Source organism: Eptesicus fuscus, chromosome 9 (genome assembly GCF_027574615.1).
Source record: "Eptesicus fuscus isolate TK198812 chromosome 9, DD_ASM_mEF_20220401, whole genome shotgun sequence".
In the NCBI taxonomy this organism is placed as follows: domain Eukaryota; kingdom Metazoa; phylum Chordata; class Mammalia; order Chiroptera; family Vespertilionidae; genus Eptesicus; species Eptesicus fuscus.
The window spans coordinates 11,896,343-11,924,298 of NC_072481.1; the positions used below are offsets into that span (position 1 = coordinate 11,896,343).

General features: G+C 59.3%; 1 protein-coding gene across 3 annotated transcripts; it reads right to left on the reverse strand.

The window, feature by feature from the left end:
- Window positions 1-43: 43 nt before the first annotated feature.
- Window positions 44-27,897, reverse strand: KIF17 (kinesin family member 17). 3 transcript variants are annotated; one of them, XM_054721346.1, is made up of 16 exons: window positions 27,344-27,897; window positions 24,664-24,810; window positions 23,380-23,481; window positions 18,907-19,096; window positions 17,029-17,481; window positions 15,636-15,745; window positions 12,887-13,034; window positions 10,374-10,912; window positions 8,868-8,948; window positions 8,385-8,483; window positions 7,615-7,802; window positions 5,713-5,944; window positions 4,474-4,732; window positions 3,313-3,380; window positions 1,877-1,997; window positions 44-761 (listed from the first exon to the last, which is right to left on the reverse strand). In XM_054721346.1, exons 1-16 carry the CDS (start codon window positions 27,572-27,574, stop codon window positions 583-585), a joined length of 3,147 nt encoding a protein of 1,048 aa, XP_054577321.1. In that variant the 5' UTR covers window positions 27,575-27,897; the 3' UTR covers window positions 44-582. The 3 variants fall into 3 exon arrangements, with proteins under 3 accessions (XP_054577321.1, XP_054577320.1, XP_054577322.1); XM_054721345.1 differs by having other exon boundaries at window positions 3,313-3,383; XM_054721347.1 differs by lacking the exon at window positions 8,385-8,483 and having other exon boundaries at window positions 3,313-3,383.
- Between the last annotated feature and the right edge of the window lie 59 nt (window positions 27,898-27,956).

The window sequence follows — 27,956 nt, forward strand, 5'->3', positions numbered from 1 at the left end:
GGCCCAGTGCCGCTGCCAGAGAACCAGGGAAGGGGGCTTGTAGGTGAAAGACAGTTTATTGGGGCAGCTTCATGTGGAGCGGTCTCCTTGGGCCACCGAGCAGCTGGCAGCGGGCAGCAGGGGGCAGCTGCTCAGGCCTCGCGCACCTGTCCTGCGGGGCTCCCCCAGGGAGGGGGCCAACTGGACAGAGGCACAGTTTTCCAGCACCGACATGCTGAGCTCGATCCCCGGGGAGGTTGCTGACCACACTGTCGGGGCCGCTGGTGAAGGCCTCCAGGCAGAGCCCGTGGAGGCACCGAACAGCACTGGAGGGCACAGGTGGCGGGCTCCGTGGCAGGTGAGTAGGTGGCAATACTGACGTGGCACTGGGAGCTGGAGTGGGCCTTCCCAAGGATGGTCCAGCTCTGAGGGGCTCCCGCCTGGCAGAAGTGGGCTCTCTGGGGAACAGGGAAGGGAATTTGTCCTCCAGGGCGAGGGCCCCCTCAAGCGCCCCTGTCGCCGTGGGGGCAGGAGGGAGGAGGCCCAGCGGGGGCTGCCCCGGAAGGCCTGGCAGTCACAGGAGCCCCCAGCAGGCAGCCGTGTTCACAGAGGCTCGCCGCCAAAGCTGCTTCTGCTCTTCTTACGCCTGGCCTTGGTGAAGGGGATGTCCAGGGACTCGAGGCGGAAGGGCCGGGGCTGGGGCATTTCAGGGGCCTGGGCGGGCGGGATGGCAGAGCTGTTGCCGAGGGGGGAGCTGAGGCCTGGCGGCGAGCTGTGGTGTGCTGTGGAGGAGAGGCACGGAGGGCGATGGTGAGCCAGGAGTGCAGGTGTGGAAAGACAGCTCAGGGTGTGGGTGCAGCCCCTGGCCCAGCCCCCACCCAGCCAGAGCCCTGGTCCCACTGCTAGGACCCCAAGTTCTAAGACGCTGCTCTGGTTGGGGCCTCAGACCCAGCACTATGTCTGCGTCCAAAGGGTCTGGGCTGGGACACAGCCTGGGATCTCAAGCCGGACAAGCCTGGGTTCAAAGCCCAGCCCCACCACTTCCTGAAGGGCAGCCTCACTTGGAAGAAAGCCCCTCAGTGGTCCTAGGTTAAGAATAGTTTTTTGGTGGTGGTGTGTTTTGTTTTGTGTGTGTTTTTTTTCAGGAACAACGTTCCCTTTTTTACAACGTTAAGCTAATCAAAAGCAGCTGGACAGAGATTTAGGCCGGCCTGAGACATTCCTTGCAGCCACCCTGAGCTCAGTCAGAGACGCCTGGCTGAGCCTCTCTGGGCCTCAGTTTCCTCATCTGCCGCATGGGCACAGTGCCAGGTTCTCAACTGATGTTGGTTTATTTCCTGCCCAACCTTTCTTTCCTTATTCCTCACCTCCACCCGCTTTGTCTATTACATAACCTCAATATAGGACTGAGATGTGCTTTTCACGGGTATTTTACTGGAAATCCTATAGTCTTTAAAAGCAGAAGAATGAAGTGATTTTCAATTCTTGTTTCTGAAAGTGTTTGGCTTTTGTGACCCTGTCTGCCCCCGTGGCTCAGGGGAAAGCCAACGTCCTGGCAGCTGAGGGAGCGGGTCACTGACCAGAGTCCTGTGGCTCCACGCCAGGCCCTGACCAGTGTTGGGGGGCTAGTGCCTGTCAGGGGAGGCAGATGAATGAGATAGCACGTCTCCCCCAGGAGGAAAGGGGAGACTGTGTATTGAGCACTTACTGCGTGCCAGGCCCTGGGCTGGGCCGTTTCCCCGTTTCATTTTACCTAGTCCTGTGTCTCCCCGCATTGAATAGCTGAGGACCAGGCCTGTCTGACTCCATCCACCCGTCACGCCCCTCCCAGTTGGCAGAGGGCCGAGATGGCTCTCTGGGAAGAGGCCGGAGGGCGAGAGGTGGGCAGGGCACTCACTGAGGCTCTTCCTGGGGTCTGTGCTGAGGATCTGGCTGGCCCGCTTTGGCCGGAAGTAGTTACTGGCAATATTTTCACTGTCGCTCCGACTGAGCATCAGCTTGTAGCGGTCTTCTTCCTGCTGAGATCCCAAATCCTCACGGGTTAAGACCCCTTATTGGTGCAGCTCTTACGTGGGCCCTCACCCAGGGCTCAGCAGCCTCCGCAAGCCTGGTGGGATGGGGCTTCCCTGGCCCCTCTGCCCGCTCGGGTGTATCTGCTACAGACCCGGCCTCCTGGGGTGGGATCCAGCCGAGCCTACACACCCCCACCCCTTCCTTGGGAACGGGAAGTGCCTCATTCCCTCCTGCAAACCTCAACAGAGAGCATCGTGCCAGCTCCAGCAGGGCCAGGACAACACACCCAAACCCATCATGACACATCACAGAAGAGGCAATACCGTGCTCAGCTCAGGGGCACGTTTCTGATCATTAGAATTGGGGTCCCAGTCTTATCACCAAGAACTATTGTTTTTCACTCTCGTGGACTTTTTTCTTCACCCTGAATCTCTTCCTTCAGGGACCTATCCTTCTCCCCCTGACATCGTCCTGGTGGGGTGATCATTCAGAGTGCCCTAATACCACCACTCCCATCCACCTACCCCTTGCTACAAAGCTGGACACGTGACCCACACTGGACCAATCACAGAACTCCATGTTCTGGACATAGTCATTGGTCCAAGAGCAGGCCCAGGCCCAGAAGAACAGATCAGAATCTACACAAGCATTGGTGTGAGGACGCTCTAAGAGACCGGGTCTCTCTGTTGGGTCACTAATTGCCAGCAGCCATCTTTCCTGCCTTTCTCACTTGGAGAAAGCCTGCCTGAGTCCAAAGCTAGAATATGAAGGGAAGCCTGACTGTTTGAGTCCCTAGATCCAGCCATGCCTGAAACTGGTCCTCTTAACATGCACCAGTCAATTCCCCTTTTTGCTTGTGATTGTTTGCTTTGGGTAGCTATCACTGGAAGTAAAAGCATTCTGACTAATATAACCCTTAGTGGTCCCAGGGTAAGGATGTTGTGTGTGTGGTTTTTCAGGAACAACTTGCCCTTTTTCATCTGGTTAAGCTATCAAAAGCAGCCAATCAGAGCTTTAGACCAGCCAGGGCCCAGGGAACCAAACTGGACTGCTGGCCCTGGGATTCGAGCGGACGCCTCTGTGCTTCCCCAGCAGCTGGGCCGACACGAACCATCTCCTTCCCCCTGGTCGCTATGACCACGCGTGGCTTTGAATGAGGGCCAGAGGGGCTGAAGGTCTAGGTGCCAACAGGGACACAGGAAGGACCCGGCCCAGCCCCCGGCTTGAATCCCCAGGGCGGATGGAAGTGGAAGCCCAGCTCCGTGGTAATGCACCTTGGGGCCAGCCCCCTCACGCCCCCTCCCTCTCCGGGGGTCTTACCAGGCCTAGTTCGCCGCTGTCTGCTGCGGAGGTTTTGCGGACCGGTTTGTTCTGCAGCCCTGTTGAAACTGCTACGAGAAAACAAAAGCTGAAGTGTCTGCTGCTCGCTATGGGGGCAGAAGGGCAGGGTGGGTTGCACCCTCTCTCCATGGGGGGGGGGCGTTAGGCCTGGCTCAGGCTTGGGGCCAAGGGAGGACTTCCCGGCCCAAGCAAAGGGATGCCTCTGGGAAACACAGCAGGGGGGCTCAGACCCCAAAGAAGCCATTCCCCTGCTTCCAGGCAACACGGCAGGTTGGTGGGGGCGGGAGGAAGGCTGCAGCTGCCTGGAGTCTCAGCAGAGATGGTGTCAGTGGCCATCAACACTAGAGACATGGGACCTGGACGACACTCTGCCCGGGGGGAGAACTGGCAGGGGCCTTGTGGGCCGTAACAGCTACTGCTCTCCGCATGGGCAGAGCCAGCTGCGTGGCTGCAGAAAGAGCCACTGTCAGTCGGGCCAGACTCTGAGACTCGATGGAGGGGGAGGCGCCTTGAAGACCATCTATCCCACCCTTCGTTGTGAAGATGAGAGCACCAAAGCCCAGGAAGGACTGTGGCCGTCTTAAGGTCACAGAGGTCAGTGCACAGACAGAAGTGGAGCCAGGCCTGCAGGGGACAGCTCGTGTGCACCCCTGGCCCTGCCCCTCATGCTGTGACCGACAGGCGCGCACGCTCCCTGAGATTCCACTTCCTCCTGTAAACCAGGCGCAGTGGGCCTTGTCCTTCACAGGATGGTTGTGGGGTGAAATGACAGGATCACGATGATGCTGCAGGGCACCCGCATTTAAGATGTGCCTGGCGTGGCTCTGAGGGTTTTACGTGTATTAACACATGTTAAGCCACCCGCACCCTTGAAGGTGCTGTTATTAATCCCCATTTCACAGAGGAGGGCACTGAGTCCCAAAGAGGTCACACAGGGCGTGACGGAGCCCGAATTCCAACCCACACCTGTCTGACTCAGCACACACCCTTCTCTCAGGTCCCCCATGTTTTGGAATCTTGGGGTCACGTGTCTGTTTCACCCACAGCCAGCAGGACGAGGCCCAGGGCTCCCGGTCAGTCTGCAGGGCAGCAGAGTGTGGAGGAGGGGAGGGAGGGCCGAGGGCCAGCCAGGCTCCTGACCTACTGGGAGGCTGGTTTTTATGACCATGGGCTCCGGGATCTTCCAGAAGCCGTTGTCCTCGTCCCAGCAGGACTCGCGCTTGACCCGCTCCAGGTTGCTGTAGTTACAGTCCCGGCGGATGAGCGGCTGCACCTGCTCCAGCAGCTGCTGGAAGAGCAGGAAGTCACGTTCCTGCCGGCGGATGGTGGCCAAGTAATCGATCTTCTCGAGCTCGAACTCCGACTGCAGGTCTTTGATCTCCACCTCTGCCGCCCGAAGCTGGAAATGAGGCATTTCGAGTGTACAGTTAATTCAGTGGCTTTCAGTATATTCACATGTGTGCGGCCATTATCCAATCAGTGTGAGAGCATTTCATCACCCAAAGAGACCCCATACTCACTAGTCATTCCCCACTTCTCCCAACCCCAGCCCGAGGCAACCACCAATCCACCTCCTGTCTATGAATTTGCTTATTCTGGACATTTCTTATGAATGAAATCATGGAATCTTACACTATGTCATCTTTTTTTTGTGTCTGGCTTCTCTCACGTAACATAGTGTTTTCAAGGTTCACCATGTTGTATCATGTATCAGTACTTCCTTTTATGCTGAATATTATCCCGTTGGGTGAATATGCCGCAGTCCTTACATTTATGCTTGTTTGGGGCTATAATGAATAATGCTGCTATGAACGTTAGTGTACAAGTTTTTGTGTGGACATATTTTCATTTCTCTTGAGTGTAACTGCTGTGTCGTTATGAAGTAAACAGAAGAGAGCTACCACAGAAACAGAAAATGTAAGTCAGTGCATTTCAGAAGACAACCCCCCCCCCCCCCACAGCACAAGGGCATAGAGCCAGACATTAAAAACGCAACCCAACACCCCAATGTGAATAAAAATCCCTTCAACGGGTAGTCACAGATAGGTTGAGCGTTGACCTATGAACCAGGAGGTCATGGTTCGATTCCTGGTCAAGGGCACATGCCCGGGTTGCGGGATGTGCAGGAGGCAGCCAGTCATTGATTCTCATCATTGATCTTTCTCTCTCTCTCTCCCTCTCTCTTCCTCTCTGAAATCAATGAAAAAAATACATATATTTTTAAAAGTACGCCCCAGGACAGCAGACACACACCTGACCCTGTGGCTGTTCCACAGCAGGGCACGGCCAGTGGGCACTAACAGATGCTGGGGAAAGGGTGAGTGAATGCCGCCTAGAGCCGTGGGGGGGGGGGGCAGTGGCGCCTCCGCGAGGCCTCACCTTCCTCTGCATCTTCTCCAGCAGCTTGCTCTTGGCCCTCACTTCCTCCTGGATGGAGTCGTAGACGTTGAGCAGCACCCACTCCCCGCTGTCCTCGTCCGACTTCTGCAGGGCGGCCACCAGCTGCTTCCTGCGCTCGTCCGCGTAGCGTTTCCGTCGCTTGTGCTTCTCCTTCAGGTCCTTGTTCTTGGCCTGCTCCCCGCCGACCACCTGCTGCTCCAGCAGCTGCAAACTGCCAGCGTGGGAGGAAAGCACGCGTGACATCACTGATCACCCGTCCAGTGTGACCCACAGAATCCTCCCAACAGCCCCGCTCCCCACAGGCCTCCACGGAGGCTCTGAGAGGCGAGGCCGTAGGTTCAGGGCCAGAACCAGGGTTCCTACCGGACCTCACTCTACCACGGCGGTGGCTGTGCCCAACAGGAAGGGTGAGGATCTCCCCTGGACCCCAAGCTCACCCACCCGCCACCCGCCGCCCAGAGCTGATGGTCAGCAGCAGCGCAGGCGCCGCTGTGCTCCCAGGAGCCTGGCGACGGGAAGAAAGCTGGCCCTGGCCGGGAGGTCCCCACAGCCAGCGGCCGCGGGCACATGCCGAGAGCCGTCAGTCAGACAGACAGACCAGGCCGCTGCTCCCACTCACACACGGACTCTCAGAAGCAAAGCCAGCCAGCCCGCTCCCGGACACAGAACCCATCAGGCTGGAGGGCTGGGGGTGGGGCTGGCCAAACGGTGAAGGTGGTCAGCAGGCACCAGCCTCCAGTATAAATAACTCCTGGGCATGCCCCGTACAGCACAGAGACCAGCGTGAAAACCCTGTGCCGCACGTCGGACAGCTGTTCAGAGAATAAGTTGTACGAGTCGTCCTCACAAGGAGGACATTGTGGTAACTGTGACGCCGGATGTTACCTAGGCTCACGCTGGCAATCTTCTCGCAAAGGACACAGACACGGAATCAGTAGTGGCCTGCCTGACACTCACATATGTGTCCGTCACACCTCAGTTTTCAATGCAGCAGAAACACATCCAGCACACAATGTTTCATCGGGCGGAGACATGTATAAACATTTTTAAAATATTTATATCCAGTCCTATCTGGTTTGGCTCAGTGGATAGAGTGTCGGCCTGCGGACTAAAGGGCCCCAGGTTCGATTCTGGCCAAGGGCACATGCCAGGGTTGTGGGCTCGATCCCCAGTAGGGGGCATGCAGGAGGCAGCCAATCAATGATTCTCTCTCATTGATGTTTCTGTCTCTCTCTCTCTCCCTCTCCCTCTCCCTTCCTCTCTAAAATCAATAAAATATATTTAAAAAAAATATTTATATCCAAAATGTTCAAATTTGTTTGAATTCTGCCCTTTATTTTTTTAAAAATGTATTTTATTGATTTCAGAGGGGAAGGGAGAGGGAGAGAGAAATAGAAATGTCAATGATGAGAGAGAACCATTGATCTGCTGCCTCCTGCGCGCCCCCTACTGGGGATGGAGCCCGCAACCAGGGCATGTGCCCTTGACCGGAATCAAACCCAGGACCCTTCGGTCGGCAGCCGACGCTCTACCCACTGAGCCAAACCGGCCAGGGCTAGTTCTGCTCTCTAAAGAACAGGCTGTGGGGAACCACAGGAAAGGCTCGTGTGGGGCTCCTCGCTGTCCCGCAAAGCGCCACAAAGCGTTTCAGACGCTGCCTTGCTCCAAAGGGACGCGGGCTCATGACCACCGCCCGCCTCAGAGCTGATGGTCGGCAGCAGAGCAGGCCGGGCATTCACAGCAGGTCGGGGCGTGCTCCAGGGCCAGGAGGGACTGTGCAGCCTCGGTGGGGGGTCAGGAAGAATCTGGGCACCCCACATCCGGGCACAGCTCCTTCCCACCCCGTGAGGGGTCCCGCCAGCCCCACGCTGCGGCGCTTACCGGGCGATCACCTGCTGCTGGTCCACCATGGGCATCACGTCCTCGGTCAGCACCGCCACCTCCACGCCCACGCTGTCCCTTCTCGAACTTGTCGTGGCCAGCAGGGGCGGGACCTCGGCCTCGGGGCCCCCACCAGGCTCTGCTGCCAACACCTTGTCTTTGTCCCCTTCCTGGCCCAGGTCAGCCTCCTGAGAAACAGAGAGACCTCAGTGGAGGAGGGAGGCAGCCCGACAGAAGCTCACGGTGGCCTCCATCCCCGCCCCCCCCCCGGGGCATCGTGGCCCTCACATGGGGGAGGGGGGTTACCTCTGGCTTAGGGACACCCGTTACACAGAAATGCAGCTACCAAGTCCCTCTGCTGCCATTCCCACAGCACCCGCTCCCTCCCTCTCCGCCCGCCTCCCGGCTTCCCGGCTTCCCGAGGCTGCCAGGGCTGTCTTCTGTGGGTACAAACTGACCTCAGCCCTTTCCTGGTTACAGCCCTTCAGGGGTCCCCACTGCCTTTGCAGAAAAGCCAGTTTCTTCCATGGCCTGCCGCGCCCTCCGTGCCCACCCCGGCCTCCCCGCACCACCCCGTCCACCCTGCTGTTTCTCCAGCCTCGTTTTCTGTTGCTGAGAAAGTCAAGCCCTTTCCAGCCACAGGACTCTGGCATTTGCTCTCCCCTGGCCCCTTGTCCCTCCTTGGGTCCCCTGTCAATGTCACCTCACAGTAGGGCTCCCTGGCTACCCCTCTGCCGCCCGCTAAGAACGAGCCACCTGCCAGCTCCTACCCAGTGCGCAGGTCCAGAGGTTGGCGGGCAGCTTCCTCTCTCCAAAAATGTAAGTGGATTTAAAGCCTTCCTCTCGTTCCCTGTGGCCTGCTGCGCTTTCTTAAGCAGAAAAGGGTGGGGTCTGAGAGCAGCAGTGTTCAAAACGCCCCCCTGGCCCTCGGTGGGGTCCCTGACAGCGCCCCAGGGCCCCACCCGCCACGCACACTGGGCCCCTCTGCCTTAGACAAGGGTTCCGAGCAGAGGGAAGCTGGAAAATCCCTGCTGAACAGTGGCCTCTTATTAACCGTGAATAAGAGGTCTGACAGTGCCGCCAGCTTGTGTATGGCTTTGCAATGGCCGCCTCCGAGGAGCTGGGGGGGGGGGGGGGGTTGTCCCTGTTTTATGAATGAAAAACTTGAGGCCGGAGAGGGAGGGGACAAGTGGAGTGTCACAGGAAGGACCGGGTCCCTCCCAGTGCATAGCCAGCTGGCCCAGGGTACTCACTGTCTCAGGCAGGAGGCCGCCCTCGGCCTCAGCTTCAGCCCCCAAGTCACTGAGCTCAGGGACATCTGTCAGGGAGGGGTGCTTGCAGGGGGGCGGGTGGGAGAGAAGGAGGGACGGTGGGGCCAGCGTCAGCCTCTGCTGCCCCACCCCGGCCTCCCCTGCAGCTCCCCACCCCCACCACCTCCTCCTCCTGCCTGTCACCGAGGAGAGAAGGGGCAGGAACAAGAGTGATGAGATGAAGGGAGAGAACAGGGAAGAGAGGAAACAGGAGAGCGGAGACAGGGCACCTGCTGTGTCCCAGGAGCGTTACCTGCCCTGCCTCACAGGAAGCACCCATCAGCCCATTTTACAGATGAAGAAACTGAGGCCCAGATAGCAACTGCCCAAGGTCACACAACTGAGTGGCACAGCCAGGACCTGGACCCAGTTCTGTCTGACTCAAAGGCCTGTGCTCTGTATACACACACATAATACACCCACGGAAAGAAAAGGCAAGGAAAGGAAAGACACAAACAAAAAAGGAAGAAATTTCACCCTAGCTGGTTCGGCTCAGTGGATAGAGTGTCAACCTGCAGACTGAAGGGTCCCGGGTTCAATTCTGGTCAAGGGCATATGTCCAGGTTGCCAGCTTGATCCCCAGTAGGGGGCTGCAGGAGGCAGCCAGTCAATGATTCTCTCTCATCACTGATGTTTCTATCTCTCTCTCTCCCTCTCCCTTCCTCTTTGAAATCAATAAAAATATTTTAAAAAATGAAAAAGGAGCCGAAACCAGTTTGGCTCAGTGGATAGAGCGTCGGCCTGCAGACTGAGAGGTCCCGGGTTCGATTCCGGTCAAGGGCATGTACCTTGGTTGTGGGCGCATCCCCAGTGGGGGGTGTGCAGGAGGCAGCTGATCGATGTTTCTCTATCATCGATGTTTCTGACCCTCTATCCCTCTCTCTTCCTCTCTGTAAAAAAATCAATAAATTATATTTGAAAAAAATAAAAAAGGAAAACATTTCAACATTAAAAAAAAAAAAGGGTTGGAAAGTGAGAGGACAGACAAGGCGGCAGGAGCAGCGGGGCCGGATCCCCGGGTGGTCCCCGAATGGTAGCTGGAGCCCCGCAGACCCAGCCAGCCTGCTGCTCTGAACCCGCGAGAGCATGAGGGTGACCAAGGCCGCCTCCAGCTCTCTCAGGCCTGGAAGCTCAGTGTAACCATGGCAACTCAGCCAACTCCCCTGCAGGTGTCCCTTCATCAGCGGAGCAAGTGCCCACCGGGCATAGCCTCTATCTTGATCCCAACTTTCCTACCCATTTACAGAGCACGACACAACGCTTGTCTCTCCCAGACCCCTGGACAGGAGTGCCCTGAGCCGGCCACGGGCCAGAGCCACCACCGAGATGGTGGGTCGGAGCTGGAGCCGCAGCTGGAGCCGTCCATCCCTGTGCGCCCGGGGACCGCCCCCTCCCAGCTGAGCTCCGTCTGCCGAATTCCCGCCTGGCGTCCTGCACGGCATCGGCTACCTGCATGGGGACCTTGGGTACGTCCGCCTGGGGCGCGTCTGCCAGGGCCACCGTGGACGAAAGCCTGGCCAGCTTGGCTTCCACCTCGGCAAACGGGTCGTGCAGGCCTGGGAACAGCTCCAGGGGCATCAGCTGGGGCTCCTCTTCCTGGGGGAAGGGCTCCTCCCCCAGCAGGGCCTCCGGGCTGAGCTCATCCAGGAAGTACTTGCTCTTGGCCTCCACCGCGGGCACAGAGGACAGCTCCGGGTTCGAGGGCGCCTGGAGCCCAGGGAAGGCCTCGGGCGTGGAGGGTTCTTCCGGTGTGGACGACTCGTCAGACCCCAAGGAGCTCTCGGACTTGGCGGTCTCGGCCCTGGGCAGGTCCTCACGCTGGGAAGGAGGCCCGGCCCTGGAGACGCCCTCGCTGGGCGGAGTGGAGTGCGTCTCAGGCCTCACCGGCATCTCATACTGGAGAGGAGGTGTGTACTCAGACACGCTGGCGAACTCGGCCTTGGACATGACTTCGGCGTTGAAGAGGACCTCTGCCTTCAGGACGGCCTCTGCAGAGGGAGACCTTCCCTTAGCTCCTTAAAGGTTGCAATGAGGAGGCCTTCCCTGGAAGCTGGTCCAAACCCACCATCTCCAAGCGACCACCCGAAGAGTCAGAGCCCCCCAGGCCCCCAGATATCGGTTCCCATCTCTGCCCCAGCCCTCTCCCCCGCAGCAGAACTCAAAGCCTGTCTCCTCCCACCTCTTCCAGGAAGCCTTCCAACCAGCCTGAGGTTTCTCCATTCTCTGCCCTCCCCAGCTGTTAAGTGCTGGGCTCTTACCACCTGCCTTGGGACTGCTTTTAACAAGCAAGCCTGTGGGTCTTACTGCCACCCCAGGTGAGAGCTGATGAACAGATTTCACCCCCAAATCCCCAAGGGGTCCCCGCTGAAGTGCCCAGCTCAAGGCTCTTGTCCACACGATGGATATGCTAGACCCGTGGGAGTTGAACACTGTGGATGAATGTTAGACCGAATAAAATCACTCAGAGAACAGCTTTCAAACTGGACAGGAGGGAGCTCTCTGAGGGGCAGAAAGTGCTAGACCCTGCCTCGCCCTTCCTCTGGGTGTGCACGGAGCGTGGCATCCTCCTGCCAGCCTGGACGGACTCTGATCACACAGGCCTCCTTGGCGCTCCCAGCCATGGGCACTAGACCACCTCCCCTACATCCCATCTGCTTCTTTGCCACTTGTGTCTGGCTCCCCTGAGACATTTCGGACGTTCCCTAGTTCAGTGGCCTGAACCTGTCCAAACCTCAGTTTGCACACTTGCAACGTGAGGACTCAGTGCGTCCCTCCTCCCTGAGCACCTTCCTACCCGGGGCCTGGCACACAGCAATGCCCAATAACAGAACTGATGATGTGTCCGGTATCGTCATCATTACAAGGTGGATTTTACAATGTTTGGGTGAGTACTAGGAAGCCTGGGCTGCTTGGCACCACAGGTGTTTGGATGATAGTGATGAAGTGGAACATTCTAGAATGTCAAAAAGAAGAAAAAAACACCCAGCCAGTGTGGCTCAGCAGTTGAGCATTGACCCAGGAACCAAAAGGTCACCAGTTCAATTCCTGGTCAAGGCACATGCCTGGGTTGCGGGCTTGATCCCCAGTGTGGGATATGCAAGCTGATCAATGGTTCTCTCTCATCATTGATGTTTCTCTCTCTCCCTCCTTCTCCCTTCCTGTCTGAAATCAATAATAATATATATACAATATATACATATATATCCTATATAATAAAAGGCTAATATGCAAATCGACCGAATGGCAGAATGACCGGTCACTATGATGTGCACTGACCATCAGGGGGCAGATGCTCATCACAGGCTCATGGCTGGCGAGCGCAGTGGCGGTGGCAGGAGTCTCTACCTCCTCCGCAGCAGCGCTAAGGCTTAGCCTAACCGGACTGCGAGAGGGCTCAGGCCAGGCTGAGGGACCCCCCACACACACCCACTGCATGAATTTTGTGCATTGGGCCTTTTATATATATAGTTCATATATATAAACTAAAACTTCCAGGAAGGTTCAAGTTCTTACTAATGATTGAATGCTTATTATGGGCTATGGTTGCTTTGGTAACAGATAGACTAAAAAATGAGAGGAGACAGTAAAAAATGCAGAAACTCTAGAAAAGGACTTACCCATGAAACACGGGGAATACATTACAACTCTCGGTTGGCCTTGGGCGAGGGCCCCAGCCTGTGGCCAAGGCTCCACACAAGCAGTGCTGTGGGTGAGGACACTGGCCCTGGGGCCAGACGGCCTGGGTTCGAATCCTGTCTCCACTCTACCTGCTGTGTGACTTACCCTCTCTGTGCCTCAGTTGCCTCATTTATACAATGAGAGTCACTGCGGTACCTACCTCGCTGGCTGCTGTGAGGAGTACACAGCACGGCCCCTGGTGCGTACAAAGTGCTCTATAAACGCCAGGCAGTAAAATGAGGCGGGAAGCAGGCGGGCCCCCCAGAGCCGGGGCAGGCGCGCACCTGTCTCCTTGCGCAGGCTCTCCTCCAGCGTGGACAGCTTCACGTCGTACGAGTTGCGCATGGCAGTGATGTCCTCCTCCAGCCGGGCCCTGGACTCCTGCTCCACCTTATAGTCGGCCCGCAGCCGGGCCAGGCGCTCCTCGTACTCCTGGGGGGCGGGGGGAGTGGGGGGTGAGAGGAGCACAGGAGGGCAAGTGTTTTATCACCATTTCAAAACACAGCCTTCAGTATGCCTCCCCCCCCCCGCCCCCGAAGCGATCCAGAAAATACAAGTAAGCCAACAGAAATGAATTAAATTGCCCACCCAACACTGGGTTAATTAATGGCTGAAGACCCTCCTGGACTTTCCCCTGTGCATGTTTAACGGTTAACAATGCATGTGTGTGTTTGTCGTCTATTTTCCCACACAGCAATATATCATGAGCACCTCTTCGCATCAACGGATAGGTTTTAACCAAAGGGTCCTCAACCCAGTCCTCCCACTCCCCTCCCTCCAGCCCTCCGTACCCCGCCCACGTCCTGTCTCTCACTTCACAGAGAACTCTGAAGCCCACTGGCCATGAACGTCCTCACCTTCCCAGCCCCGCACCTTCCATCCACCTGCAGGTCCGCCCGCCCCAAAGCTCTGCGTCCTCTCTTGTGACCGTGGACGAACCATCTGACACTGAGTCACCCCACCTGAGGACTTCACTCTTTCAATCCCCGTCTCCCTCCTACATCACGGACTTCTCCCTCGGCTCGAGACCATTCCCAGCAGTTTACAAAACCCGCTCTATTACTTCCAGTATTAAAGGCAATAAACCTCTTCCTGGATCCCATGTGCGCCTCCAGCTACAGTGCCCGTGTCTAGAAGGTGCTCCGAAAGCGCTGATTCAATGGGGGCCAGAGTGCAAACCCCAGCAATAAGACCCCTGCATGTCCCCCCTCACAGCAGCAGGAAAGCTGCTATTATACCCGTCCTAGAGCTGAGAAACAGGCTCAAGAGCTTACGCAACCTGCCCAAGGTCACAGAGCCCGTGAGAACCCGACTTGCAGACGGTGAAAGCTGCATGGACCCAAGGAATCTTCTAGTTCAAATCCTGCCCCATAAGGCTGGAGACTGAAGCCCACAGTCACACCTCCAGCTCGTGGTTGAGTCATTTCCTACCCTGCACCCTCTCTACCCACTGCACACAGGGGCCGCCTCCCTAATCCCGTGAGGAAGTTCATGGCCAGTGGGTTCTGGAATGGGAGGACGAGAGGACAGGCCCTCTCAACACTTCCTCCAAGTGTGGCTCACAGAAGAAACTCGAGGGTCAGGAAGCAGACTTGGTGGTGGCGGCCTCTGGTGGCGTCCACTGGGCTGTCCCCTGGGGCGGAGGCAGGCACCCCCATTCCCCAGGTCGATGGACCCTGGAGCCTGCACAGCGTCTCTTCTCCCTGGTGACCACTAGGGGGCAGTGCCTGCCCACCCAATGGGTCTTCTTGGGAAGGAAGCTTCCATCCCATCCCCTGGCCAACCCTTCCCACCCCCACTGTTTTGTGACCAATGTCCACCTGTTGCTGTGATGCCAGACCCACTCTGAACCCCCAAAGTGGGACCTCTCATTGTGTGGGCTTGGGCTCGGCACTGCTGAAGGCTGCCTCCTCACCCTGCCCTGGGGGCTCCCAGCAGGGAGAAGGCAGACAGAGCCGCTGAGCTCCCACACCTTCCCGGGGCCAGGACAGTGTCCAGCTGGGCCTCTCCCCGAACAGTAACAGCCTCTGCCTGCCACGGGCCGCTCTTGGGGACCCTCAGTCCATTTCCCCAGCCCTCTAGTCCACAGGACTGAGGCCCCCAGGCCTTACCTGGCCTGCCCCCCGAGGCTGGGCCCCAGGCCCCCACAGCCTGACCAGGCTCCCAGGCCTCAGGGCTGGTCCCACCTGAGGTCATAGTTGAGGGGCAAAGGCCCAGCAACAGACACGTCCAGGCCCAGGCCCTGCAGCTGTTCCTGCTGGCACTGGGTTCTCCACCAAGAAAAAGCCAGGGCCCTCAGGGGACTGTCAAGTGCCAAACCCCATCACATTCGGGCCTCAGAAAGTGCCTTTTAGCAAGAACCCCGGAAGCCAACAGAGCCCGGAGTTGGGGGCTGGATGTGTTAAGTGCCCCCCGCCCCCCAACCCCAGGGATCAGCTCCGTATTTGCAAATCAGGTGTTACCTGCCCTGCTGTTCCGGGATCCTCGGACCCCACATGTGGGAGGAGGACCCAAGTGACAGCTTTTTCCGGGAGGCTAACACCCCACTTACCCCAGTCACATGGGCACCTAGGGGCTCCCCACTGCCCACCCCAGCTGCCCTGCTCTCCACCTGGGCTTCTTGGCACCTGCTTCGGGGAACAACTCCTTCCAACTGGCCTCGCACCTTTGCACAGGCCACATGCACTACCAGGAAGGCCTTCTCGGCTTCCTCCAACCCACAGCCACCCACTCCTGCTGTGCGGAGAGACGGCGCTCCTGCAGACACCCCACACCCCTCCCTGTTCTCCCACTGATGTGGGATGAACTGGACTCTGGAGTCTGGAACCCGAGTTCAAATCCCAGCTCTGACTCTCCTTGGCTGTGTGACCTTGGGCAAGTCATGGCCCCAGGATCTCTGCCCGCTGTGTGACTCCAAAAGGGAGGCTGTAGTGCCGACCCCAAGGTGAGGGGGGTGAAAGGACATCACTCTGGAAGTGGTCTCCTGCTGGGCCCCACCTGCCGGCCCACTCTCCCCCCTGCTCCGGGTCTCACCTCCCGGATCAGCTGCTTCTCAGCCTCCGTGTCATGCTGGATCACAGGCGGGGACAATGGCTTCTCCTCAGTCTGGACAGGGTTTGGGGGCACCTGATTGGCCAGCAGGGCTGGGGGGACAGAAATGAGGGGCTGTGAGCCAGGTGCACACCGTTTGCAGGAACTAAGCAGCATTCCTCAAAGACAACCACAGGCTCATTCTAAAGACTTCAAAGTCTTGCGCTTATTTGAAGCGTGTCTATGTAAAGTGCTACTTTACTCAGTCATTTAGGGAAGATTTCTTGAGCACCGCCTGCTCTAGGCCTGGGGGTGTGGCAGCGAACAGAACAGATGAAGCTCATGATGGTCTCCTGGAGCCCCCTCCCCCGGAGAGGAGGTACCATGAGGTAGAACCTGGATCCGATTCACCTGTGTCCCCAGTGCCCAGCACAGGTCCACACGGAGGGGGTGCTCAGAGAACTTTGGATGGATGGGTGGATGGATGGATGGGTGGGTGGGGAAGGAAGGAAGGAAGGAAAAGAAGGAAGGAAGGAAGGATGGATGGATGGATGGATGGATGGATGGATGGATGGATGGAAGGAAGGATGGATGGAAGGATGCATGGATGGAAGGATGGATGGATGGATGGATGGATGGATGAGTGGGTGAGTAGAAGGATAGAAGGATGGATGGATTGATGGATGGATGGGTGAGTGGGTAAGTATAAGGATGGATGGATGGATGGATGGATGGATGGATGGATGCATGGATGCATGGATGGATGGATGGATGTAAGTAAGGATGGATGGATGGGTGAGTAGATGAATGGGGGTGTACAGAATGGATGGAGAGAGAGGAAGGTGGCTGGGGAGCTGGATGAATGGAGAGATGGACTCAGGCTCCTTGGTGCTCCCTTCCCCAGAGGCTTCTCAGATGAGAAGAAACCTTGGCGTCCTGCAGCTGCAGGAACCTTGCAGACCTGCCAGGCATGATTTCTACCAGCAGATGACAGCCCACTGCCTGGGCGTGAGTGCTGCCATCACAAGGTGCCGAGTGGGAGTGGGGTTTGGACGGGGAGTGAGTCACCCCACTGCTGAGCAGCACAGCATCACGCTGCTGCCTCAGAGACAGCGGGCAGACAGGGGGCAGGGAGCCGGCGACAGAGCCCCCCCTGCCAGCTGATGGGACAGGATGGACACACTGGCCTCCTCCTGGGGCATCAGTGAGCAGACACCTCCGGCTGTCACCACCCAGGGCTCTCCCTCACTGGTCCAAGGCCAGGTTCCATGAAGCTGAGAGGACATGGGACGTTGCTTCCGTCTCTCCGGCTCAGCTGGCGGCAGGCAGACCAAGGGCCAGAGCCTCTCTCCCGGGTCCCCTGCCCCTTCCCGCCAGCTCGTCCTGAGGCGCCCACCTGGCAGGTTGCCGGCGCTCATCTGCTGGGCCAGAATCGCCTTGAGCCTCTTGATCTCCTCCTGGTACTCGCGCAGCAGGGCGTCCTTGGGGTCCTCGTTGATGTGGGGCTTGTTCTTGATGTTCTTGGCTCGGTTGGCGTAGCGCAGCGTGCTGAGGGTCTCGTCGTAGTTGTTGTCGGCAGGCGACAGGCAGGCCACCATCAGCGTCTTGGTGTTGCCGCCCAGGGAGTCCTGCAGCAGCCGCGTCAGCTTGGAGTCGCGGTAGGGGATGTGTTTGCAGCGCCCGTCCACCAGGGCCGAGATGACGTTGCCCAGCGCGGACAGCGACAGGTTGATCTTGGTGGCCTCCTTGAGCCGCTCCCCGGTGGCACCCGTCTTGGACTGCCGCTCGCTGCCCGCCAGGTCCACCAGATTCAGCTTGCCCGCCCGCAGGTGGTCCTTGCCCCGCTCGTCTGCAGACAGACCCGGCGGAGAGGTGAGGGCCTCTGGTGGGCAACCCTCCCCCCCATTAATGAGGGCAGTTGGCCATCAGGCACCCCACCCACCGAGGGCCTCATTTCAGCCACACAGGAGCCCCATGCAGGAGGTGCTCTGACTGTGCCCCTCTTACAGATGAGGAAACTGAGGCTCAGGAAGGGCATTTAACTTGCCCAAGGCCCACAGCTGCTAAGTGGTGGAGCCCGGATCAGCCCCAGGGCTATCTGACTCCGGGAAGCAGGGGCTGGGAGGTAGACTATTCTCTGAGCAGCAGACTTCTATGGCTATCACAGCAGCTCCTACAGATGGCCTGTGAGGCCAAAGGGGTGTGTGTGTGTGTGTGTGTGTGTGTGTGTGTGTGTGTCTGGGTCACCAGGGAGTTGTATTCTTAAGGCAGAAAGCATTGGTTTTGGAGACTCTTGGACCTGGTTCCCATCCCACTTGCTGTGTGACCTTGGCAGAGCCATGCACCTCTCTGATCCTCAGTTCTCCCACCCACAAAGTGAGACTAACCAGAGCTCCCATAACGCTGGTTGTTGGGAGGAGTGAAGTAAACCGACAGCACATTTTTCCAGGGTCCTCGCAGGCCTGGCACAGAGCGCAAGCCTCTGAGGACGAGCCCAGTTCCGCAGCGACTTGCGGCTGTGCCAGGGAACAGACCCACCTGCCCTCCGGCTGGCAGCAGGGGCTCGGAGCACAGATTTTGAGGACTCAGACCTGTGGGGGTTCAAGCTTGATTCCGTCCCTCGGTGGCTGTGAAACTTGGGGAAAAAACTTCACTTGACTCTGAGCCTCAGCCTTCCTCTCTGTGAAGCGGGACCCAAAGGCCCTGAGGGGTGTGGGGAGGCCTGCACCGACAGCACATGTGCGAGGGCTCGGGGTTGTGCCTGGCACGTAGCAAGTGCTCATTAAACGATGGCTTGTTGCTCTTTCTACTACTAGTAATTCTTTCTTTGCCTCTAGACGACACCATACATGGTTCCACATGAGATGAGACGGAGTCAGGGCAGGGGTAGGGGCTTCCTCCTTAGTTTCCTGCTGGTTAAAACCAGAATTGGCCTAGTTTTGCTGCAGCTCTGGTGGAGGACTGGCGGGAAGCGGGCCACGAGTAAGGCCCTTTCCGGCAGCCCCACCCATGGCCAGGTACACGCACAGAGAACGCATGGCAGGTAGCAATGCGCAGCCGCCAGGACTACGGTTGCTGTGGATGCGGCTGTTTACCCTGGAAGCAGGGGTCCTAGCACGGGAGGGGCTCCAGTGCTCCCTCCAGCAGGGTGAGCATCCTTCCCAGAGTCAGGTGGGGCCCTTGAGGCTCCGAGAGGTGAAGAGTCTTGGCCACTAGGAGCGGGATCCCGGCTCAGGCCCCCCGGGCCCCCTCCACCCCCTCCGGCTGCACGTACCCACAGCGTAGATCTCGATGCTGATGGTGAAGATGGAGTGGGAGCGCGAGGAGTCCTTGTTCATCAGGGTGTAGCCGACCGAGCGGTTCTTCCAGCCCCGCTCCATGATGCGCTCGCACTGGGCCACGCTGTGCACCGTGTGCATGGACAGCCCCCTCACGTACACGCCCTTCTCCGGGTGCTCCTTCAGCTGCGGCAGGAGGCGCGGGTCAGAGGCGGGTGGGGCCCGGGGCCCGGAGGGAAGGGCCCAATTCAGACCAGCTTTGCCCTCCCGAAGCCCCGATTAGCACCTCAAATACCCTCTTGGGCAGAGGGTTTGTTGCAGGTGGAGCCAGCCTCCAACCCACCCCTGCCTCTTACTTATGGGACCTTGAGCCAGTGCCTTAACCTCTCTAAGCCTCAGTTTCCACATCTGTAAAATGGGTATGAGATACCTATCTCCTAGGGAGACGGTGAGGATTCCGCAAACTAAAGCCCATACAACGCTTGGCACGGAGCCTGGCACACGGCAAGTGTTCCCTCAGTGCCAGCCGCTGCCCTCACTGCTGCTGCGAGTGCTGCTGTTGTGAAGGAGGTTTTCGGGCTGGGAGTGTTAGCTCCCAGGGCTGGCACTGAAGTCACCCCAGGGCTCTAAGTGCTCCTCCTCTGCCCCATCACCCCGGCTCTGTGCCCTCTGCCACGGCTCCCAGGCAACAGGAATGCTCCTCCAGCCCCGGATCATGCCGGTGAAGTGCCACTTGCTGCCCAGAACGCCCGCTGGCTCACAGCTCAAGTGGCTCTCCGCGCAATGGCAGTGAGTAAATTAATTTCTCCGGTGGCTCCCTGCTTGCAATCCAGGCAGCCAAGTTGTTTTGTTGCTGACACAGAGCTGTGAAACGCAATATTTCTCAAGTGTGAGAAGAAACAAAACCGCTCTGACAAGAGCAGAGTGAATCAGGACAAAAGTCGCCCGTCGGCTGGTCTGAGCCGCCGAAGGCTCAGAGGCTTCGCTCCGGGCAGCTTCAGGGTCCCGGGGGCGCTGGGACCTGCCGCCCCCTCGGTGGGGGCTCCCTGTGGAAGTGTGGAGAGACAACTGAGGCACAGGGGGCGACGCGGCTTGCTGGGGGTCACACAGCTCTCGGTGGCCGCCGTCACTGGGGTGACGGACAGCGGAAGAGTCCAAAGGGACGGCCGGGAGAGCCTGGAGCATCCTGCCGTAGCTAACGCTTGAAATGACACGGGCTGACCTTGGCCTGGGGGCGGCGGTGGGACAGAAGGGGGAGGGGAGACCCTGCACACGGAGCCTGCGTGGAGCCAGCGGGAGGCGGCGGCACCTGGCGGCTGCATTCACGCCCGCCTGTGTGCCCGAGAGCGGCCTTTTCCGATCACTGCCACGCTCCCTGGAAGAACCTAGAAGGCTGCCTGGCACACAGTAGGTCTAGGTGAGAGGCTGCCCCCGGCTTCAGGGAGAAGGCAGTCCTATTGAGTCAGACAGGCCTGGGATGGGAACCTGCTTCTGGTTGGGGAAGTCAGTTTGCCTCTCTGGCCTCGGTTTCCTCACCTGTAAAGTGAGGACAATAAAGCCTGCTTCTGCCGGCCCATGAGGACTGAGAAGAGAACGGAGCGGATAGAAAGTTCTGTGGGAGCTTGGAGGGGCGGAGTGAGCACAGGTCAGGAAGAGGTGAGGACACTGTCTCTCACGAGCAGAAAGGGGGGCAGAGAGGCACCCCTCATGGAGGGGTCACCCCACCCCATGTTTAGACCCAGGAAGGCTTGTTCCCCCGCCTCTTGATCCCGGGCTCCCTCCATCCCTCCCTGATGTTCCTGCCCCGCCCACCGCGGAGCTGGGGAGGCGCTGAGTGACAGCTGCCAGCTGTGCCCGGTTCCTTGGTAACTGCTCCACAGCTGCAGGGCTGCCCCGTCGCCATGACAACCAGCTGGGTTGTGGCATGGCTGGGCCTGGCGCACAGGCAGGACATGTGGGCCACAGATCCGGATCCGGAGCCAGGAAACACCCCCACGGAGGAGGGGTCCTGACGCTGCCGGGACACGGGGTACAGGGCCTGACGGAGGGCCCCCCCCCCGCCGAGGCCGACCTCCTCCGCCCACTGCCGGGTTGTTTCCATGATAGTTCATGGTTTGGGGAGGAGGAGGTGTAACTCTGCTCCCCAAAATCTCTTGCTGGCCCTCGCTGATCTAATAACCCCCATTACCAAAACGATCAGGCCCCGCGCGGTGCGGTGGAGCCCGACCACCTGCGTTCGTGTCCGGTCTCCGCCCTTTACTGATGCGCCGGTGGCCGCTCTCACCCAGGCACCAGCCTCGGTTTCCGTCTGTGATAAAGGTACGAGCGGCCCCTCCTCCTAAGGCTGTTGTGAGGGGACATGAGAACCCTCTGCCTTCTCTGCGAGGCACCAGGTCAAAGCTCAGAGCACCCTGGGGCGTGTCCTGGAGCGCATCTGTCCCTGGCGGCCCCCCAGAGGCCCGGCTCCCCAAGCCTGAGGCCCCTGGCCCAGCTGGGGCAAGCGCATGTAGCTGCCAGCCCCGGCCTCTCAGGGCCTGGTGACCAAGCCAGTCTAGGGGCCGGGGTTCAAGGAAGGGGAGGAGGGCCCCTGTGCCGTGTCCCAGGGCTGGCCTTTCAGGCTGACCAGTGGGAGCAACTCCCTGTGCTGCTTCTCCCCCCTCCCCTGTCTGGGGCTGAGGAGTGACTCAGCTGCTAGAAAAGACATAAAAGATCCAGGTGGGCGGCTGGAGCTCCTGCACAGACCGGCACCGCACTGCTGTGTTTGGGAGGAGCAGAGGAGGGCGGGGCGGGGTCCTGGTCTGGGTGGGGACTGGCAGGGAGGGAGAGAGTGCACACCTGTGTGGACCTGCTGCATGGGGCGGGAAGCCGGCACCCAGAAAGGTTTTGTTGGATGAGTGAATCAACATGCCCCTCCCTCACTAGAACCTAACTTCTGGCTTCTTAACTGCCCCAGGGGTTTCCTATATTGCTGGCCCCAAAACACTGGGAGGAAAGCACCTGACCACGCACATCCCACGAGTTCAGGTACAACAACAAGCAGTTTGCCATGTGACCTTGGCCACGCCCCTGCCTCTCCTTGGGACTCAGTTTCCTCATCGGTACCAGGACAGGGCTGACTAGAAGCTCTCAGGGTCCTTCCGGCTCAGAGACTTGGCACGTTTCCATGGCATGACAGCTGCTCCCGAGTCTGACTGTTCCACGGGGCCATGGAGTGGCCCCCATCGGAGAGGCCCTCACAGCCCCGCCAATGAAGCCAGGGCAAGCGGGGGGTCAGGAGGCCAGTAGAAGGCTCTGGGGCCGAGCAGAGAAACACCCTGCCCCCCCGATGGGTGGCTCCAGGGTCCTGTGCCATCGAGGGGACAGGCAGGCTCTGCTCACCCCCATGGCTGTGGAGGCACGTGGCCTGGGGAGACTGAAGCCGTTTGGGTCATGGAAAATGTCCAACCCTGACTCTGCCACTTCCTACCCAGGGACCGAGTGACCCTCTTTCCCAGGCCAGTTTCCTTGCCTGTAACATGGGAATCTCCATAGCAACCTCCCAGGGCTGATGTTCGTTAATGACTGGCACTCCCCCAACTCGGACATTCTGCCTCTGAGGGAGGTGGGACGACCCCCGACCCCCGACCCCCGACGCTGGGTGTGGGTCTTTTGGACCCCATTGGTTGCTTGGTCAGATAAGAAGCACCAGACTTGGGGGGCAGCCGCCAGCACCTCCCCGCACTGGCCTCTCCTCCTTGGACCTGCCCAGGCCCACTCAGAGTTTAAGGAGCCCAGAGGATCAGTTCTGTCATCTTGCAAGGACCCTTTTGTCATTGTTGCTAATCCTCACCTGAGGACACTTTTCCACTGATGTTTAGAGAGAGTGGGAGGGCGGAGGAGAGACATGCATCAATTGGTTGCCTCCTGCACCGCCCCAACAAGGGCCTGAGATCCAGCCAGCAACCGAGGTTAAGTGCCCTTGACCAGAATTGAACCCGGGACCCTTCAGTCCTCAGGCCGATACTCTATCCACTGAGCCAAACTGGCCAGGGCAGTTCTGTCATCTTGATGGAACCCCCAAAGCATCTAATTTGGCTTCATGTGCTGGGAAAGAATGTTCTTTCATTCCGGTTCTAGCCTTTTGGGAGACCGAGGACAATGCACAAAACACGTGCGCATCAGCCCTGCCTCCTTCCTGGGATTCCACTGTGCAGCCGCCAGTCACACCCACGGTCCTTGCTGGGAGTCGCAATGGCCTGGAACCGCTCACACACTCAACACCTGCTCTACGCCAGCTCTGCTGAGCAGCGCGCCCTCATCACCCTCTTGAATCTCACAGCCACCTCGTGGGTCACAAGTCCTCACCGCAGTCTGAACCAGCACCTGTGCCCTCAGGACACCTATCCTGTATTTCTGAGGGACCACCACCACCTGATGCCAACCTCCCCTCTCCACCGGCCCCCGCCCGCCTATGCCAGGTCCGCACCCACCTCCAGCTTCTGCTTGGTGTCAGCCCCCAGGAGGTCACGGACATCTTCATTGTAGATCTCCAGGTAGGAGGCCCGGACCAGGAACTTGGTATTCTCCGCACACTGCAGGGCGTGGGCAGAGAGCACAGACAGACACCTGAGCACCCGCTGCCTCACCTGGCCCTGCAACCTGAGCCCCTGCAGCCGGCCTCACGGCAATGCGGGGCGGGCGGGGGGCAGCCAGGCTCCACAGAGTCACATCATTCTCATATTGCTGTTGTCTAATGCTCCCTCCACAGGCCTCAAAGGAAAAGAAACGGGAGAGGCCTCCCCATTGTTCAGGTGGAGAAACTGAGGCCACAGGTAAGGCCTGGACCACGCACTGGCCCTGGGCTGATCCCTGGCAGCCCTCTCGCCAGATGAGTCCCGGGTGCAGGTACAGAGGGCTCTGCAGCGGACCAGGGTCCCGGTCCCCACGCTGCCATTTCCCAGGTGCAGGAATCTCTGCGCATCAAATGTCACCTGCACTTCTCACCTGCAGCCTGGACTCTGGGAGGACTGGTTGTTTTAATATTTTTTTATTGATTCCAGAGATGAAGGGGAGAGGGAGCGATAGAAACATCAACAAATCATGAGAAAGAATCATTGATCTGCCTCCTGCATGCCCTCTACTGGGGATCAAGCCTGCTACCCGGGCATGTGCCCTTGACCAGAATCGAACCAGCTAGGGCTGGGATGACTGGTCTTGAGCCAGCCCATAGAGGCTCCAAGTCTCAGCTTCCTGTTCTTGAAAATGGGGACGATGGTTACCTGCAGGACCCGGGTGGGGGCTCAGTAGGATACTAAAGGGCTTTGCACAAGGCTTGGTCTGTAGCAACTGCTCAATAAAAAGGGAAGCTGGCCCCAGCCGGTTTGGCTCAGTGGAAAGAGCGTCAGCCTGCGGACTGAAGGGTCCCAGGTTCAATTCTGGTCAAGGACACGTGCTCAAGTTGTGGGCTCGATCCCCAGTAAGGGGCGTGCAGGAGGCAGTCAATGGATGTTCCTCTCTCGCATCGATGTTTCTCTCTATTCCTCCCCCTTCTCTCTAAAATGAAATTTTTTTAAAAATCCAAAAATAGCAAGAGAAAAACATGGAACCGCGAGGTGTCACTGCCTCAGTTTTAAGTTCTCCCATCACATTTAGAAAACCAGAGCCTGCCTCCGCTCATCCGTGCTGTAGAGGCCCCGGTTCATCCCACGGTGACAAGTGCTCTGGGACCCGCCGCCCCGGGCACCAGCCCTGCCCCTGCCCGCCCGAGCCCATACCTGCACACTCTCAAAGACGTGCTCGAAGGCCCTGGGGATGATGCCTCTCTGGGTGGGAGGGTTGGGCAGGCCCTGCATGGTGAAGGACTTGCCGCTGCCCGTCTGGCCATAGGCAAAGATGGTGCCGTTGTAGCCCTCAGTGACACCCTGCGGGGGAGGACCCAAACCCGGTGCTCAGCAGGCCCAGCGCGGCCTGGTGTAGGGCCAGGGCCAGGGCCAGGTCTGAGGGGCTGACCCGGGACCCCTCCTGGGCCTCCCACCTCGATGTCCCTGGGCTGGGGGTGGGCAGGGAGACACGAATGAGGCCCAGCTCTGTCCTCAAGTTCAGTGCCTGCTGGGGTAGGAGACTGTCCCTGTGTGAGGTTAAGAGCGTGTGCCCTGGAGTCCAGCCACCTGGGTTCACATCAGTCTCCCCCCTTTACTGACTGCGTGCCCCTGGCCTGCTGGTACGCAGGCACGTGGAGCCTCGGTTTCCTCCTCTGAAACGAAGGGTCAGAACAGCACCGCCTGCAAGGCTGAGTGAGGGTTACCCGAGAAGCACTGCAGGCACTGGCAGGGGGTGCTGGGGTACAGAGGTGCTCACTCAATGTCCACCTGGGTCGCTTGGATTGTGGGGGAGTGATTCCCATACAGGCAAGTGGAGGGGAGTGTAATGTGGGGAGTTCAGGCCCTGGGCGAGGAGAGGGAGTGTGGGGGAGGGGACAGGACGGTGTGGGAAGACCCAGGCACAGCCTCCTGGGTGAGTGGAACTGGGGGAACTGAAGGGGAGGCTTGGGTTTTGACAGGTGACCGAAGAGGAAGGCATTCCAGGCTGAGGGGACAGCTTGACAGAGAGGAGAGAGGCTGGGGCGAGGGGGATGGAAGCAGCAGCTGAGAAGAAAGGTAGGGCAGACGGGGTGGCACCCTGAAGTCCTTCTTCATTCAGATGCATTTATTCCTTCCGTAGGCACCGGCTTCCCCGTGCCAGGCACTGGCTCTGGCAGGGGACAGAACAATGACTCAGGCGGACACCCAGTCCCCGCCCTCACACAGGAGGCACAAATTCTAGAACCTCGTGTGAGGAGGGGGGAACCCAGGGTCAGAACCTGGGCCAGAGAGCTGCTCCCGGACCCCAAGGGCCCACGTGGCATCTGTGCCTGCTTCCACTGCACAGACCCGCCCCGGAGACCGCGTGGGGCTCCGGTCCCGGGGGACTGCTGGGGAAGGAAGACCGGCCACCAGTCACAGTTCCTTGGAGGGAGGCCTCATTTTAATGGGCAGAACTGGACAGGCATCAGCTCTGCCTCGTCTGAGGAAACCCTGACCACTGCGAGGGCTGCACACAGGGATGGGTCCCTTGCGGAGGGGGACAGGCTGTGGCAGACCCATCACCCAACTAGGGCCACAGCTGGGCTCCTCAGAGCCAGGGGCACCCGAAGTCCCAGGAACATGGTGCAGCGCCCCGCGTATCGACCCAAACCCAGACCCCGACAAGAGTCCGCATAAACATAAATACCCCTGCACCATCCAGGGGGGTAGCTACCAGCCACACTAGACACATGCCTGGGGCAAATGAGATACTGCATTTACTTTATTTTAATTAATTTACACTTAAAAGCTGAAGCAGCATGAAGTATTCTCCCACTAGACACAGTTCAGTGTGCCTCACCTCATTTTTACCGGGGACACCTGTGCATCTGAACTGAGATGTGCTATAGTGTACGAGGGTCTTCTGGGAGCCCGGCAGCAAAGGGGGGGCTTTGGGAAGCTGTGGGGAAAGTGAGCCCCTTCCACTGGGTGGACAGTCAAGGACAAGGATCCGATGGGGAGGAGACTGGACGAGATGACCCCTCAGGTCCCTTCAGCCTGGAAATCCGGGACAGAGAGGAACAGCCTGCCATCCCCAGAGCCTGGGACCACCCCTGGGGAGAGCGGCCCTCGTCCTCTGGGCATCCTCCTGGGTCTTCAAGCAAGGGCGAGTGCACAAAGCATTTCCCACACTTTCCCTCTTTACCTGGAACCACCTGTCACATCTCAACCAGTGCTCCGCGGGCAGCTGGGGAGATGTTGGTAGAAAGGGAAGAGCCCTTGCTGGGCGGACAGCAGGTGCAGATCCAGCCCCACCTCTATCAGACGCCCTGTGGGGGCCTGGCCATTCTCCTCCCACCCAGCCTCAGTTTCCCCATCTGTGAAATGTGAGTGCCACCCCCCCCCCCTTATGAAGCTCAAAGCAGCAGAAGCAGGGACTGCTGAGAGCTCCTCCCTCCCCATAGGATGAAGAGGGGCTCTGAGTGCGGAGGGGAGAAAGCAGAGGCCAAGGCCTGGGATGGGGAGGAGGAGGGAGGAGGAGGAGGAAGCTGGAGGAAGTGGCTGGCAGGGGGGGGTTGGAGAAGCCTGAAGCTCTCGGGTGAGGGTGGGGGCAAGTGGTCGTGCAGGCTGGATTCTTGTGGGAATGAAGGAACGCAAGGGGCTGTAAGGAATGGGGTGCGGGCGGCCTTGGCCCTGGGTGCACTGGAGACCTGGGCACAGACCCAGTGGGCGGGTTCCTGCTCTCTCCTGCCTGCAGGGGTCTTCAGACCAACCTGCTGGTGTCCAGAAGGGCCTTCCGGCGGCGTGGGGGCTGCGCCGTCCCTCAGGACCCCTCAGGGTGGCCCCAGGTCCTGCCCAGCCAGTCCTCGGGGCGGCCTCCCGGCGCCCTCACCTCCACCAGCGGGTAGGCGATCTCGTTGTAGATCTGCTCGGTGAAGTGGTCCATGAAGTAGGCGCCGTCGAAGGTGAACTGCTTGGGGGGCTCGTCGGTGGCGCTGGGGTTCTGGATGAAGCACTGGCCGCGCGCCGAGTCCACCGTCACCACGGGCTGGCAGTTCAGCTCCCGCTCCCGCTGGTTCATGGGGCGGCAGCGCACCACCACCTTCACCGACTCCGAGGCCATCGCGCCGCGGCAGGGCTCCCCCGGGCCGGCCCGGACTTCGCGGTCGGGACAGACAACCGCCCGGCAGGGGACCCGGGGCCGCCTGGAGCGGGGGACGCGGCGAGAGCCGGGCGCAGGGGGCGGGCCCTCGTGGCGGGGACAGGGCTGCGGAGGGAGGGCTGGACGCCTCGCGGGGCCTCCGAGAGGAGGAAGGGGGCGGCGAGGGAGTCGCAGGACCGGAGCCGGGGCCGCTGCTCCTTCCGCGGCCGGGCTCGTCTATCCCTGAGGCCCGGCCCGGGCGGGGAAGTGGAGGATCCGCGCTGCAGGCGCCGCAGGACCCAAGCTCCCAGCCGCCCGCTTGCCCTCAAGCTGCCGCGGCGTTCGCGGTTGCATAGCAACGCAC